This window comes from Cinclus cinclus, chromosome 24, assembly GCF_963662255.1.
Source record: "Cinclus cinclus chromosome 24, bCinCin1.1, whole genome shotgun sequence".
Lineage (NCBI taxonomy): Eukaryota > Metazoa > Chordata > Aves > Passeriformes > Cinclidae > Cinclus > Cinclus cinclus.
The window spans coordinates 2,048,172-2,063,022 of record NC_085069.1 but is presented as its reverse complement, the minus strand read 5'-3'; the positions used below and the strand labels follow the sequence as shown (position 1 = coordinate 2,063,022).

The 14,851-nt window shown below is 48.2% G+C and overlaps 1 protein-coding gene across 1 annotated transcript; it reads left to right on the top strand.

The window, feature by feature from the left end:
- The first annotated feature begins 4,699 nt into the window (after positions 1-4,699).
- On the top strand, positions 4,700-11,689 carry LOC134053384 (gametocyte-specific factor 1-like). Its single transcript, XM_062508385.1, has 7 exons — positions 4,700-4,721; positions 7,234-7,331; positions 8,475-8,601; positions 9,206-9,292; positions 9,921-9,981; positions 10,746-10,826; positions 11,638-11,689. Exons 1-7 carry the CDS (start codon positions 4,700-4,702, stop codon positions 11,687-11,689), a joined length of 528 nt encoding a protein of 175 aa, XP_062364369.1.
- Positions 11,690-14,851: the final 3,162 nt, after the last annotated feature.

The following is a 14,851-nucleotide window of genomic DNA, read 5'->3' as shown; positions in this document are numbered from 1 at the left end:
CTTTTCCTCCTGTGTCCCTGTTGCCTTGTGCTCCCCTGGGCAGTGAACCCCACACAGCCATCCTGGGGAGAACCTGCTGGCCCTGCTCCCTCTCTGGATCCAGCAGAGGGACATCTGCTGGGATCTCTGCCACAGCCATGTGATGGACATTCTAAGCTGACCCTGGTGCTTCCTGCACTGGTCTCCTCTTTTGGATTGACCTGTTTATCTCTTCTGACACATTAAATTTCTGTTGCATCCCAGCCCATGCCTCTGTGTTATCCTTTCCCCTACAGGCAGGCATGATCCCAAGATGTCCAAGCAGAGCAGTGTTTACCAGGGATGGTTCTGGGAGGGTATTTCAGGGATGTTTGTGCAGTGATTGTTCACACAATAATTGGTAAGTCTCCGTGCAGGGTCTCTGCCTCTGTGGACACTGCAGACACACACTGTCAGGAGGAAGAGTGTTTCTCTGGAAGGTTAGGGGTCCATAGGGTATATGGAGAGCCTTCATTATCCCCAGGAGGAAGGATGAACAGTGTACTGAATCCTTTTCAGCCTTTGCAAATGAGCAAAAAACCACTGCAGGTCATGTGTGCAGGGAGACACAATCCTTTGACAGATTTTGTCTATCTCAGGCTTCTGGAAATTTTTTGACATATTTTTGCAGACAAGACTGGAAGAGGCAAGATTCTCTGTGCTTGAAAATGTCTTTTGTTCATATTTCCACTCAAGAGAAGCCTAAACTGCTATCCTCATGTACAGTTATGATTCTATAAACACACTATCGCTTGTACCTTAAGATGATTCTACTGTTTATGCTACCAGAGAGCACTGGTAAGCCTTTACTCACCTGCTGGAATTAAATTAGGCAAATTTCTGGCTACTGCCAGAAAAACCTTGACCTGAAACTCCTAACTACAACAGTGGGAAGACTTCTAGTGTATCTTCTTTCCCTAAAGGAAATCAGGGGTTTGAAAGTCAGTGCCTTTTGCTCATATGAGATTCCGCATTTGAAGTCAGCTCCAAAAGAGGGTGATTGCCTCGAGGAGAGAGGGACTGTGAGTGTGGATTGCCCAGGGAGGAGAAGAAACAACTAGAGCACAAGTCTGATGAGAAGAAGCTGAGGGAGCTGGGGGGACTCAGACTGTAGAACAGGAGGCTTAGAGGGACCTTCTCACTCTCCACAACTCCCTGATAGGACGGTACAGCCACCTGAGGTTCAGGCTTTGCTCCAAGGGAACAAGGGACAAAGTGAGTGTAAACAGCCTCAAGTTGTGCCAGGAGGGGTTTAGGTTGGCTACTGGGAGAAAATTCTTCACTGAAAGGGCGCTAAGACATTGGAACTGGCAGTGCTGGAGTCATTATCCTTAGAAGTGTTCAAGGAACATGCAGATGTGGTACTTGGGGACATAGGTGGTCTTGGCACTGCTGGGGGAATAGTTGGACCTGATGATTTCAGAAGGATTTTCCAACCTTGATGATACTGTGATTCTGTGAAGCAGAGGCAGAATGATGGGCCCAAGCTTTGGTTTCCCAAAGCAGAGTCCCAGGCATCAGATTTATAAAAGCAAATAATTTAATAGAGCAGTGCACAGCAGGTGAGCTCAAGCTGCTGCAAAGAAATCCCCAGGCAATATATCCCTGCAACTTGAGTACCTGCCCCCCACATCTCTTGGTTCAAGTTTTGGTCTGGGGTCTTCTAGTACCTTGCTAAGTTTTCTCCAAGTCAGTGCAGAGAGACATTCTGAGCTGACAGAGTTGCAGCCTCTGCTGAGGCTGCAGATTCCTGATCTCTTGATCTGGCTTCTGGTGCCCCAGGGGACTAAAACAGCCCCAGACACAGGATAAACATGACTGAGCACCAAAGTGTGTTACTGCTGCAAAATGTGGAGTATGTAAAATTTTCTTAATAAATTATTTTCTTTGATGTGTGATCTTTCAAGACTAATTGACAAGAAGAGAGATTTAATCTGTGAAATAGAGAGCAGCCAGCAAACTGTGAGTCACATACAGGTGTTAGAAAGACAACTTGTTCCTAAAATTGCCTTGTTAATGTTCAGAGGTGGACATGCTTCACTGATCTCAGAGGTAGGGAGAGATTAACAAAGCTTGTGAAGAAGGACAAACCACTAGAGTGGGCATAAGGAATATAGAATTTATGGCCTTCAAGGACATCTGGCAGAACTCCCAAGATAAGGAAGAAACTAACAAAGCCAACTCAGCAATTGTGCTGAAATCAGCTCGAGTGGTGAAAGATAATTCCATCAGGGGCAGACCATGGCCACCAACACACAGACCACCGATCCAAGAAACCCCCTGACCTAGAATAAACTAAAGACTGAGTATGTGGACTAATTACCATGAAAAATAAGAGAATCATTAACCAATAGAAGATAGAATACTAATTAATTAAAGATCTATGTTACATGTAGCAAATTAACACTAATTCCTTTGTTTGCTAAAATGCATAAATAGTAAAAAGTTTTAATATTTGGCATGCTTGGTTTGTAGAATTCCACCAAGCACCCAGGCTTGTGCAACTCTGACAGAAATAATTGATGTCTCCCTCGAGTGTGTAATTATTCATTTGTTATACACAGGGTAATGAATGAAATTTTTGTGGGCAACATTATCAGTGTTCTTCCCATACTAAAGTCAAAACACAGCACTGTGCTAGCTACTGCAAAATTACTGTGGGAATAGAATTCCAGCCAAAATTAATTGTCTTATGTTATAGACTGATTGTGTGGCTGGAGGTCTGAGTCATTTATAACAATTTCTGGGACCCCAAAGCAAAAGGGACAGCACTAAGAGCGTGGCTGACCACCAGAGGCTCACCCACAAAATGGCAGCTCTGCCTTTATACCCCTGGTGTTGCATCAGCCAAATACATATTCATAAACATACATATCCAAACATTGTCCTTCTATATCCCTGGCCCCTCCCCAAGTCTGGCAGTTGACTCCTCTTTGTGGTCCTGGCTGGAGGTGAGGTTCCTGGTGGTGGTTCTTGCAGCCTGGTTGGAGGTGAGCTGTTGTAACACCAAGTTCCCCAGGGAGTCCCCAGTTTCCCCATCCCCAGCTGCCCCATGCAAGGGGCACCTGTACACACCCTAGCCACATCTGTGACAGCACTGGCCACCAGGGCTGTCTGGTGGCCACAATACAGAGGGGAGCAGAGAGGACTGAAGGGAGAAGAATGATGGATTTGTCTTTACAAACAAGCTGTGGATCTGCTGGTAGGTAAGACTAGCACTGAGAGATAAAAGAAACAATGGGAAGGATTCCACTGATTGATGAATGGAAAAAGATATTGGCCTTTACAAACAGCCTGGAGGTGTGATGATAAATGAAATTGGATATTGAAAGACGAAAGAAGCAATGGGGAAAAACCATGAATTCTATTAGAATTACAAATTAAAAGGGAGGGTTATACATTAGAGGGAATCTCAGGTATCAGGCGTCCCAGGAAGTCTGTGCCTCTCAAGTACCTCAGGTCATAGGGAAAGAGAGCAGGAAATGCAGATGGGAAATTAGGATAAAAAGGGAGGCTTCATTCTCCAAAAATCTAAGAGATCTCAGGACGATGCCCCATGGCCTCTCCCTTAATTCAAATAAATAAAAGGACTCCTCTGTCTCCTTTCTGGACATAAACCTCTGGTGTTTTTGCATTAATTTTCCTGAGAAAAGGGTGGACAAAAAGGGGTCCAAAACCAACCTACAACAAGAGTCACACACCGAAAGAACTTCAAACCCTAACAAAGCTTCTTTTAACACATATAATATCCAGTCCTCATTTGCAAGAACCAATCACCACACCACCCATCTGTAACATTTATGAGGAAGGGTTGAGGGACACAAGTTTGTTTAGCCAGGAGAGGAGGCTCAGGGGGATCAGGACGCAGGGGTCACTCTGCAGCTCCCTGAAAGGCTGCAGTGAGGAGGGGTCGGTCTCTTGTGCTGTGCCTGCAGTGAGAGGTCGGGGAATGGCCTCGAGCTGGGACAGGGGAGGTTCAGATTAGATCAGGGTGCTCAGGCCTTGCAGGGGCTGCCCAGGGAGTGGAGGAGTCCCCACCCCTGGGGTGCTCAGGAGGTGTCAGGATCTGGTGCTGGGGGATGAGGTTCAGGGGTTTAGGGGTCACAGTGGGAGGACAGCTGGACTGGACGCCCTCGATGATATCAAAGGTCTCTTCCAACCTCGACAATTCTGATTCACTGTCCAGGGTCAGTTCATAGCCAGCGCCTAAGGCCGCAGCAGTCCCAGCCAAAAACATCAGAACGAGTCTAAGCCTGGCTCATTCTATCTAAACGGGTTTATTTCGGTTGAATATTCCCCACCACCTCAGGGCGGCTCCAGGGTCCCGAGCCGGGCCCGACCCGGCCGCCCGCGATAGCGCCGCGCGCGCGGCGTTACCGCGGTAACCGCGGCTGGGCGGAAAGGGCGGGACCGGCCCGGCCCCACAGCGACCCCACGGCCACCCCACAGCGACCCCACGGCCGCCCCACAGCGACCCCACGGCCACCCCACAGCCGAGCCCACAGCCGAGACCACAGCCGAGACCACAGCGACCCCACAGGCAGCCCCGAGGCGGAGGCGGCCTCGGACCCGCACGGACCGCACACCCCGCCCCGGATCGGACCAGAAGCGGAGGCGGACCCGGACCCACATCCACACCGACCCCACATCCCATCCCGGAGGGGACCCGTCCGACCCCGCCATGGAGCTCGAGGAGGACTTGGGTGAGGTTTGAGGCAGGCTTGGGAGGGACGGGGAAAGCGCTCGTGTGCTGCGGGCAGGACCGGGAGCACAGCCGCACCACTGGCGTTCCCTCTCGGGCCGGCTTTGTCACTCCCCTCAGGCTGGGCCTGGACCCCACCCCGGGCCAGTTCTGTCGCCTCTCGGGCTGGGTCCGTCCCGGTGCCCAGTGCCCGAGCCGGCCGGGTCCCCTCGGGCCCTCTCTCGGTGATTCCAGCCCAGGTTCCCAGACAGGTGTAGCTGGTGCGGGTGAGGTCCGGCCGGCGGGATTTGACTGAACAAAGCTCTCAAACAACAGAGGTTTGTGTCCAGAAAGGAGACAGAGGAGTCCTTGTACTTTATTCGAAGAAAGGGAGAGGCCATGGGGCGTTCCCCTGGGCTCTTTCAGATTTTTGGAGAATGAAGCCTCCCTTTTTATCCTAATTTCTCATCTGCATTCCCCTCTCTCTTTCCCCATGGGATGAGGTATTTGAGAGGCACAGACTTCCCGGGACGCCTGATACCTGAGATTCCCTCTAATGTATAACCCTCCCTTTTAAATTGCAATTCTAATAGAATTCATGGTTTTCCCCCATTGCTTCTTTCGTCTTTCAATATCCAGTTTCATTTATCATCACACCTCCAGGTTGTTTGTAAAGGCCAGTATCTTTTTCCCTTCATCAATCAGTGGAATCCTTCCCATTGTTTCTTTTATCTCTCAGTGCGAATAGACCCACAGCTTGTTTGTAAAGACAAATCCATCATTCCTCTCAAAGCGACTTTGGTTCGAGTGTGGCTTCCACCCGTGTCTCTCGGCTCAGCCTCTGCGGGCGGTTTTTGGATCCACTTCCATGCAGCGTGGACAGGGACGGGTACAAGGATCTCCCTGCACGCGGCATTGTTGTGGTGCCTTTGGTGGTTTCTGCCGCATATAAATTGCAGCTGCTCGGCTGCCCGAGGCGCTCCTGTGCTGCTGGAGTTTGGTGCTGGACATGCAGTGCTGGGGGCTCTGCTCTTCCTCTGGTGCTTGTCTCTGTCCCCTTTTCCTTCACTGGCAATGTACTTGGTCTTGTGTGGAGCCAGTTCAGAGAGAGAAACTATTGGAAAAAATCTTTTAACAAATAGTGTTTAATCTTGTGAATTCCTTAAACAGACAGTGCTTAATCCTGTATTTATATATATCAGTGATTAACGTGCACAAGTGTGTATCTTAGCCGTGAGAATAAAGACTGTGTGTCTGATAAAGGGTGCATCTTGGCTAGAGCCCGTAGTTGGAATGCATTCAAGGAGAAGAAACCCTCCTCAGAAGAGAGATGTTTGGAAGAGCATCCCCCACAAAGCTGGTGCCAAAATAGAGAATGCTGCTTTCTAATACTGAAATTACAGAGTTAGAGTGTTTTATTTTTCGCAGCATTTTCGGTGGCAAAACTACTTGTGACTGCTCTTCCTGGGGCAGCTGAGCCAATGCAAAGCCAGGTGGGTTTTCAGCTGCTCTAGTGCTCCAAGGGGGCTGATGAGGTGAGAAGTGCTCCGAGGCAGCAGCACTGTACAGTTCAGATGGAAGTGAGGATCCTGTCTGTCCCCTCTCTTTCCAAGTGGCTCTCAGCATGAATCGTTGGGACTTCTGGAACAGCATTTAACACCTGCCAGCCTGGGGCCTGATGGAGCCTCGTGTGAGAGAGGAGGGCAAAGGCAGCAGCAACCAGTGCCTAGAGCTGGGTTAGCTCCTGCATAATCAAATCGTAAATGTGCTGAAAGCCTGGGCAACAAGAGTGGCAGGGCAGAAAGGATGGGAGCAGCCCAGCCTCCCTGGTATGCACCCCACAGGCAGTAGTAGGGCCTTGTGTCTCCTCCTGGGTGCCTCTCTTCACCGAGAATATGCATATTTATTAATATTTATATTTAAATATATTTACAATTATGTATGCATAGATTGACACTGCTTCATGTTCAGTATGTTTGTTCCTCGGTGTTTTTGCTGCTTTAGTAACACCTCAGCTCTTAAGTAATTACATGATTAAAAGCTTCATTCAGAGTCTCATGTACCATGTTAGGCACACTGCTACCTCCAGAATGTAATTCAGCTCCCTTACATTCTGCTTCCAGCAAAACAAGCTGTTGATGGAAAAAAGATTTGGTTCGGCTGCTGAAGGTGCTGGTGGGTGTGACATGATCCCACTGATCCTCCAGGAGAGCTGGAAAGTGCTGCTGACTTTCCCTTGGAGTAAGGGTGGTTGCCTCCCTAATAAGAAGGTAACCAAAAGAGTTATTACACTCAGTGATGCTGACTCTCCTCTGTTTTAACTAATGTCCCAGTTATGAGAACTTCAAGTTTAATAAATTTGGTTATGCAAAGCAGGTGCCTGCCTTAATGAATGGTTTCAAACTGAGAGCAACTGGTTTAGCTCCCTCAGGCCACAGCCCTGATGTGGTGGTGTGGGGGTTTTCCCCAGTGCACTGTGTGAGTGATTCTTGTCTTCCTAAGCAGCTCTCTTCCCTGTTCTCATGTTCCATCAGATGTGCTGGATCCAGAGAGGTTAATCCAGTGCCCGTTGGTCAAACACCATCTGATCAGAGCACGACGCTTTCCCTATCACCTGGTGAAGTGTAAGGAGGTGAGCTGTGGGAAATGGATTTGTACAGAGTTTTTAGGGCTTGACAGAAGGCCTGAAAATGGAACCAAAGTTTTTTTAAATGCCTTATAGTTGCCCCATCTCTGGGTCAGAAAAGAACAAAACCTAACAGAGCTGGACAGGCAGTGACTGAGTGATTCTGTGCATGCAAACATACCCTCTGTTCCTGCATTTCCTGACAAGTAGTCCTGTTTAACTTCTATTTCCTATAACTTCAGGATTTGTTTAGTAATAGCTCCAGTCACACAGGAATTCACCCATTCACACTCAGGCTCTGTTGGAAGGAGACAAGAGATCGTTCATGGTTAGTTCAGGGAGGAGACTATGGTTTCTTCCAGCACCTCACAGGGAGGCCATATTAATTTTTCCACTTTGAGCTGAAGAGAGGACTCTTGGAGTTCCATGCACCCCTCTGGGCCCCTAAGAGCACAAGTGCTGTGAAGTTGCAGGTTATTCTTTCACTGCAGTGAAAGTTTCACTGCAGTTTGGTTTTGCCAACAGCTGTTTCATGGGCATCTGGCAGAAACTGCACATCCTGGGCTCAGCATGTTTGGGAGAGGTTTATTCCACTCTCCATCTTTAATCCAGAATTTCAAAATTACAAATCATTTCATACTACACATTCCTTCCTCTCTTCTCCTGTGTTGTCCTCATGATTTGATTTCTTTAAACCTTCTGAGATTTTTTTTTTATTTTCTGAGACTTTTGAACAATTTTAAAAATTTCCAGTGTGTTTTTGAAACGGTCCAGCATTCTTGTGCCTTCCACTTAAGTTGCAGTTGTAGGCAGCATGTCCTGGTATCAGTATAATAATTTCATTTTGGTAGAACTAGAGCCTTAAAAATACTAATTAAGCTAATTATTTAGCTAATGAAAGTGGGGGCAGAGCTAAGTGGCAAGTACCAAACATTCAGAGAGGGCTGAAATGTTCCGTGTTGAACCTCTACATATTTTGACAGGAGTGTGCTGGGTGAACAGTGTGAGCAAGTAATACATTGCAATTTCTTGTTTATTATTGTATTTTTTAAAGCAACACCACAAATATCCCAGTCTTTTTTTCCCCTATGTATCAACAAGAGGTAAGTGAACTTGAGAGATGTGGCACAAAATTTTTGTTTTCTCCAGAGCAATCCTGAAATTGCAAAGAAATTGGCCACGTGTCCCTTCAATGCTCGTCACCTGGTTCCTCAGGATGACCTCAGTGACCACATCATGAAGTGCAACGACAAAGCCTTTGTGGAGCAAGATGTGGGTAAGAGACCCCCTGTGCACCCTGGGGACTGAGGTCTCCTTGTGGAGTAACCCAAAAGTGGGAGGCAAATGATTGTCTGTATTTTGTGTGACACAGCAGCTTGGGAGAAACTTGATCTTATTTGCTTGGCTTTATTAGGCAGTTTCTTGAGAATGTGACAGATGCTCTGGGTAGGCCTTGCATGCTTTTTGTTACCAGGCTTGTTGAATAGAAAGGTTTTACCCAAAACCATGCAGGAAGGAGTGGGATGCATTAATGGCTACAAGGACGGGCTGCCCTTCTTGTAAAGCTGATCTTCCTTTAACTCTTGCACACCACAGGGTACACAGTTTCTGTCTTCTGTAGAGGTGCACAGGCAGTGATTCCTGTATCCATGTCAGCAGGTTTCCTCTTCACTCCAGCATTCCTGCTCAAAGTTCCAGGGAGCAGAATCTTCTTTTTTTCATTGAAAAAGGCAAATTTGAAGTTGCTGGATTTCAGCTGCCCTCAACCTGTTTGTGTTGGGTGGGACTTGTTCTAAAGCCCAGTGATGTTTTACAGCTTGAGCCAAAGTGTTTAATGGATTTAAGGACTGCTGGTCACTGCATTTTCTGTCTTCCTGAAGCGAGCTGGTCCTGTGAGCCCCCTCAGGAGCAGCTGAATAATGGGAGTACATGGCAGGCACCTCCATGTGCTGAAGATTGGGAAACAGGTGAGGAGCTTCCCTGTCTGCTGCCTTCTTCCTGGCCATGTCCTTCAGCTCGTCTGGGGACAGTGTGAGGCCAGGGGTGCCTGTAGGACACTTTGCTTATTCTCATTTATATGAACATGGATCTCTCCACCCAGGAGGCTTGGCTTGGTATAGAGAGCAATCCAAAATGTCAAGCATCCCTTCCTGCCATAAGAGCTTTTGTACCTTATGTGCAGTGATAGCAATGGAAACGTGTTCTTCCGTGATTACACATTTCCTCATAGGTCAACTTTTCCTCCCTCTTGAACATGTAAAAATATGACAGAGATATTCCTGATCATAGAATCACAGAATCCTGGGATGGTTTGACTTGGATGGTACCTTGAAGTTCATCTCATTCCATGAGCAGGGACACCTTCCACTATCCCAGGCTGCTCCAAGTCCCTTCCATCCTTGGACACTTCAGGGGCAGCCACAGCTTCTCTGGGCACCCTGTGCCAGGGCCATCTCACACTCACAGGGAACGATTCCTTCCCAGTATCCCATCTAACCCTGCCCTTTGGCAGTGGGAAGCCATTTAAGCCACTGATCAGATGGTGGTTTCTGGGGTTTCTTAGTTCTGAGTCACAACATCTGCTTGCTTTCACAGAGTTGCTGGAGGGATCTGAGTCTACTTTTGTCTGGGGTGTAATCAACTCTGCCATAAACAGGTAGGGAATGCAAGTGTGCTTCTTTACATCAGTGTTTGTTTAAACAGATATTGCAGCCATCTCCCAGCCTCACCTCGATGGCTGGAGGAGATGCCTTTGCTGCTGTACAGCCCTGGGAGGAGAGATGCTGCTGGTTCAGTGCAGCCTCCTTCCTCACATGGCCTGGACTAGAGAAGGAAATCCTCAGGAGCACAGATACTGCTCCTGTGTGCCTGTGGCAGGCTGTTCTTCCTGTCCATGGCCTGTGTTCAGGGACTGATGGATATCTGGGCAATGTACAGGGAGAAAGGTGGTCACACCTCCTTGTGGTCTTTTTGATTCCTTGGGAGATCCCTTGTGAGCTCCTGTCCCCTGGGGCCTGGCAGATGTGCTGGAGTTGGGCGCTGTGTCAGCAGAATCCTTCCCTCATGCCCTTTCCAAAGTGTGGTCAGAGTTTGGAGCAGGGGGAGTGAGGAGCTTAGTGCCCAGCTGTGAACAGGAGGGGGCTGCTCTGGCTGGCTGTGGCACCACCAGAGCTGTCCAAGGTGTTTGAAGGTTTATTTAACAGGTTCATTTATGGTTCAGCAATAATCCTGCCCCTGGCACCTCCGAGTTCTGTGTGAGCTCTTCCATAGGGGCTGACAGCAGCACTGCCTGGTTCCAACTGTCAGACTCTTTAAAAGACCTTTTGAGTGTTCAGAGCACATCTAGGGCCTTGCTGCAGTGAAATGCATAAATGTGAGCCAGTACATTTGCCACAAGTAACCAAAGTCCTTTAATTCCAGCACCATCAGTGACCAGAACAACTCGTTGCCCGCACGGATGCGGCCCCCTGAGACCCTCCCGTACACCATGTCTGCAGGACTGTGAGTACTGAGCGTGGGGCTTTGGAACCCAGTCCAGAGCTGGGACAGCTCCTGAAATCTCTGGCTGTAGCAGCACTTCCTGGGTCCCACTGCATGGACAGGAGTGGTTGTACTGAACAGCTGCTTCTTGAGAGCAGCTTCTGAGAGAATCTGCTGCACAGATCATCCTCTGTGTTCTTCCTTTGAAGCATCCTCTCTGTTCTTTCCTTCCTCCATTCCTGTGGCCCAGGTTAGGCAGAGCTGCTTTCTGGCCACATTGGCTCTGTCTCCCTAAACGTGCCCTTCCACAGCAACCCCATTATCCCCTTGCACCCCCCATCCTGCCCCTGACTTAAACCAAATTGTTCCTTTACTTTGTGCTCTGTCCACTGTCTGGCCCAGCTAAGTAAGAGCTGGGGTGAAATAAGGGGTCCTTAAACCAGCAGGGGGAAGAAGCTATCAAATTCCATCTGTGGGAGAGAGAGAAGAACTCCCCATGGGGAAATGTCTAATGCTGACACCAAAAACTTTGTCTTTAGCAGCAAAGCAACAGCTCAAAGATACTTTGAGGAATGATTGCCCCGATTCCCACTGGGAGCAACTAAACCTGGTGCTCCCAGGGCACTGCAGACACAGCTCCTGCACAGCCAGGGACTGTGCAATTGCCACAGTGCTGGGCTGAGTCTGGCAAACAAACTGAAATCTCAATTGTAAACAAGTATTGTTGCTAAGGGGACAAGTGCTGCCTCTGCAGAGGCCGCTGTCCTTTGGGGGGAGTGGGGGAAGTTGTATCTTCGTATCTCATGCAAAAATTGTGTCTTGTCCTTCACAGAATTCAAAATATCAATTCCTCCCCCTGGAACTTGGTTTTGCCCCAGCAGTAAGTATCTCCTTGATTTGGACAGGAGAGCTCCTGCAGATGACAGACATGCTCTGGCCCTGATGGCAGGACTCTCTATCTACACTGGACTTTTGTTGCATAATGTGTTTTTTGCAACATTTGAATATGTGGAACTGTCCTTGTTTGCCAGACGTTTCCCCCAAGTACTTGTTTTTAAAGTTATCCTCACCTTTACTTGATGAGTATTGTTACTGTTCTTGAAAACATAGATTGATAAATGTACACAGACTCAGAAGCTTTCCCTGGGTCATGGTAACTCCCTGTGAACAGGAAAAACATTGGAATTGGCAAGCCTCTGTTTTGTCTAACAGGGAATGATTTGTGAGACTCTTCTGTGTGCTCCAAAGATTGGGGAGCAGTATCAGATGGGGTTTAAGGAGTGGGGACTGAGAGAGTGATTTTAAGCAGGGGGAGGTAGGATCTGATTAGGTTCCTAATTAGAGAAGCGATAGTGGGAAACAGAGCAGTTTGGCAGGCTGAAAATACCCCCCGGAGTCTTGTCCCTTGGCTTGACTCTTTAAAACCTGTGTGCACTTGGAGCTGGATGTTCATGGTCAGTGCTGTCTGCAAACAGAGGGATGCAGCAATGGGAGGGGAATGTCCTGCAGGAATGGCAGATTTGGGAGAATTCAGGCCTGGCATAGCAGCAACTGTTACAGTCCTGTTTCAGTGGAACTCAGGACCCAGCAGTAACTTCCAGCAATGTGCCTTAAGCATCTTGCTGTTCTCTGGAAGCCTGGAGGGATTATGTGAAACTTCTGCTGGGCATTTTAACATGGGAAATCCTGACAGGATTCTGTAAGGATTCTCCTGACGTTTGGGAGAAGTTTTGGCTGCTTGCTGGGAAGCTGCAGCAAACTCCCTGCAACTGAGGCTCCAGAAGTCATGTCCTTACAAAGCAAAAACTATCTTCCTTTTTAGAGGCTGAGATTAAAATCATCAGGAGCAGTCAGATTTAGAAATATTTTTTCTGTTCATGCACTTTATTTTTATCTTGTTGGAGTCTGTCCAGTCAGTGTATGCCAAGTGTTCAGGTTGGATTTTAAACCGTGTTGTCATTTGCAGAGACTGCTTTGAGAGCATCCTGACCTTAACTTTTGCACCTTCACACTTCCAGCCTTGCCTTTGTATCCTGTGTGTGAGGGGCTTCCCCAGGCAGACCTTAACAGAGAATCCTCTGTAAATTCCTTGCATCACACACAACTCCAAACAGGGGAGGTTTCAGGAGGACACTGAGGTGCTTTTCCCATTTCCATTAGAGTTTTGCAGTTTTCTAAGGCTTAAAACATGTTTGAGAGCTCTCAGGTATGTGTTCTGTATTGGGGGAGAGGAGGGAGGGAGTAGGAATGGTTTAAATCAGTAAAAATGCATATTGAGGACTGAAAATGTTCAGATCAAGCAGTATGTTTCTAAACATGTGAAGTACAAAATGGGATCTAAATATACAGCTGTAAAGAATTAAGAAGCCAGACATGGTGTTTGTCTAGAAAAAGATAAATGCCTTCATATCTTCCTCTAAAGACTGGATTTCCACCATCTGTATACGACCACTAGAAAATTATGCATATTGACTGGAATGTGCATTATTAGGATTATTTTAAAATTCTGTCAATTTATGTCAAGGTTTTTGTTGGCAATTTAGAATAAAAATGTTTCAAATGCCCTGCAACTGCTTTTCTTTGGAATTAGTAAGTGCTGACATGGGAAGCTCTCCTTTCTACCTTCATTATTTTTTGTCACTTGGAATGAAAGTGGTGACAAACACCAGCTGTGATCATTTCTCGTTTGACAGCAGTAGCTCATTTGTAGGATTTGTGGGCCCAAGCACTACAATTTTACAGGTAAATGCCATAATTGGGCACCATAAGTCTGAGCTCCTTTAATTAGCAGTGGGTGAAAGCTGCTCGTGGTTGGGGCTCACATGTGTCTGTGCTGTGGAGGAGAGCTCCTCCGTGTTATTAATACTGGGGGTAACACTGTTCCCCCAGTCTGGGGTGAATCCTGTACCCCAGTCTTTCTGGAAAGGACCAGGCTTGGGAGGTTGTGGTTGTGACTTCAAACACCCTCAGGCCACAAGAACTGGAGGTAGGGTCCATAAGAAGAGGGTTTGTCTTGCAGAGTGGGTGCAGCCCACCTGTGACTGACACCTGAGCTCTCACATCCCAGAGACCTGGAATCCCATATCCTGGGCAGTGTCCTGGGGCACAGCCTGCCCCTGCCACCGCCTGGGAAGGGCAGGGAGGCCGAAGGGCAGAGGGAGGCTGTGACTCTGCTGCTCCTGCAGTGCTTTGGGAATGCTGGCTGAGCCTCCCCCAGCACTGGGAATGTTTCCAAGCCCAGTATTGGCTATCACTGGGCTCTCGGCTCTCTCTGCTTGTTTTGTATTTGCCACAGGACACAGAATACCTTTTCAGGTCTTTCACAGGGCACCTCCATCCTGGTGACAGAGTAAGGACTTTGCTGTCATATGCTCCTGTGTTGAATCCTCAGTCTCGTGTGCTGGGTGGGTTGTGCAGTTCCAGAGCCTTCACCCCATTCCCTGGAGGCTGGATGTCCTTGCCAGGAGCAGATAGGATGTAGAGCCAAAATCCTAGACATGGTTGGAAGGGGACCTTAAAGCCCATCCAGTGCCACCCCTGCCATGGGCAGGGACACCTTCCATTGTCCCAGGCTGCTCCAAGCCTTGTCCAACCTGGCCTTGGACATGTCTAGGGATTCAGGGACAGCCCCAGGTGCTCTAGGCATCCTGTACCAGGGTCTCGCCATCCTCACAGGGAAGAATTTTTTCCTAACATCTAATCTAAATCTCCCCTCTTCTAGTTAAAAACTGTTCCCCTTGTCCTATCACTGTGTAAGAAGTCCCTCTTCCTCTTTATGTATAAGCCTTTAGGCACTGGGAGGGGCTCTGAGTTTTTGGAGCTTTCTCTTCTCCAGGCTGGGCAGCCCCAGCCCACTGTCCCTTCCCCCATTTCTCCCTTTGTTCCCTCTGGGGGCTGCACTCTCACTGGCCTTTCTGTTCTCACCTGGATCACTTGCCAAGTGACTTTCCTGACCCCATCCCTACACACCCGATGCAGACATCCCATAATGGCCCAAGGCAGCAGCTCCTTTGTGCTGTGTCCAGCACAGCCAATATCTGACAATA

Coding starts and splice junctions, on each gene's coding strand:
- LOC134053384 (XM_062508385.1), top strand. CDS start 4,700: ATGGAGCTCGAGGAGGACTTGG. Junction 9,293..9,920: donor TGCTGAAGATTGGGAAACAG/GTGAGGAGCTTC, acceptor TTGCTTTCACAG/AGTTGCTGGAGGGATCTGAG. Junction 9,982..10,745: donor ATCAACTCTGCCATAAACAG/GTAGGGAATGCA, acceptor CTTTAATTCCAG/CACCATCAGTGACCAGAACA.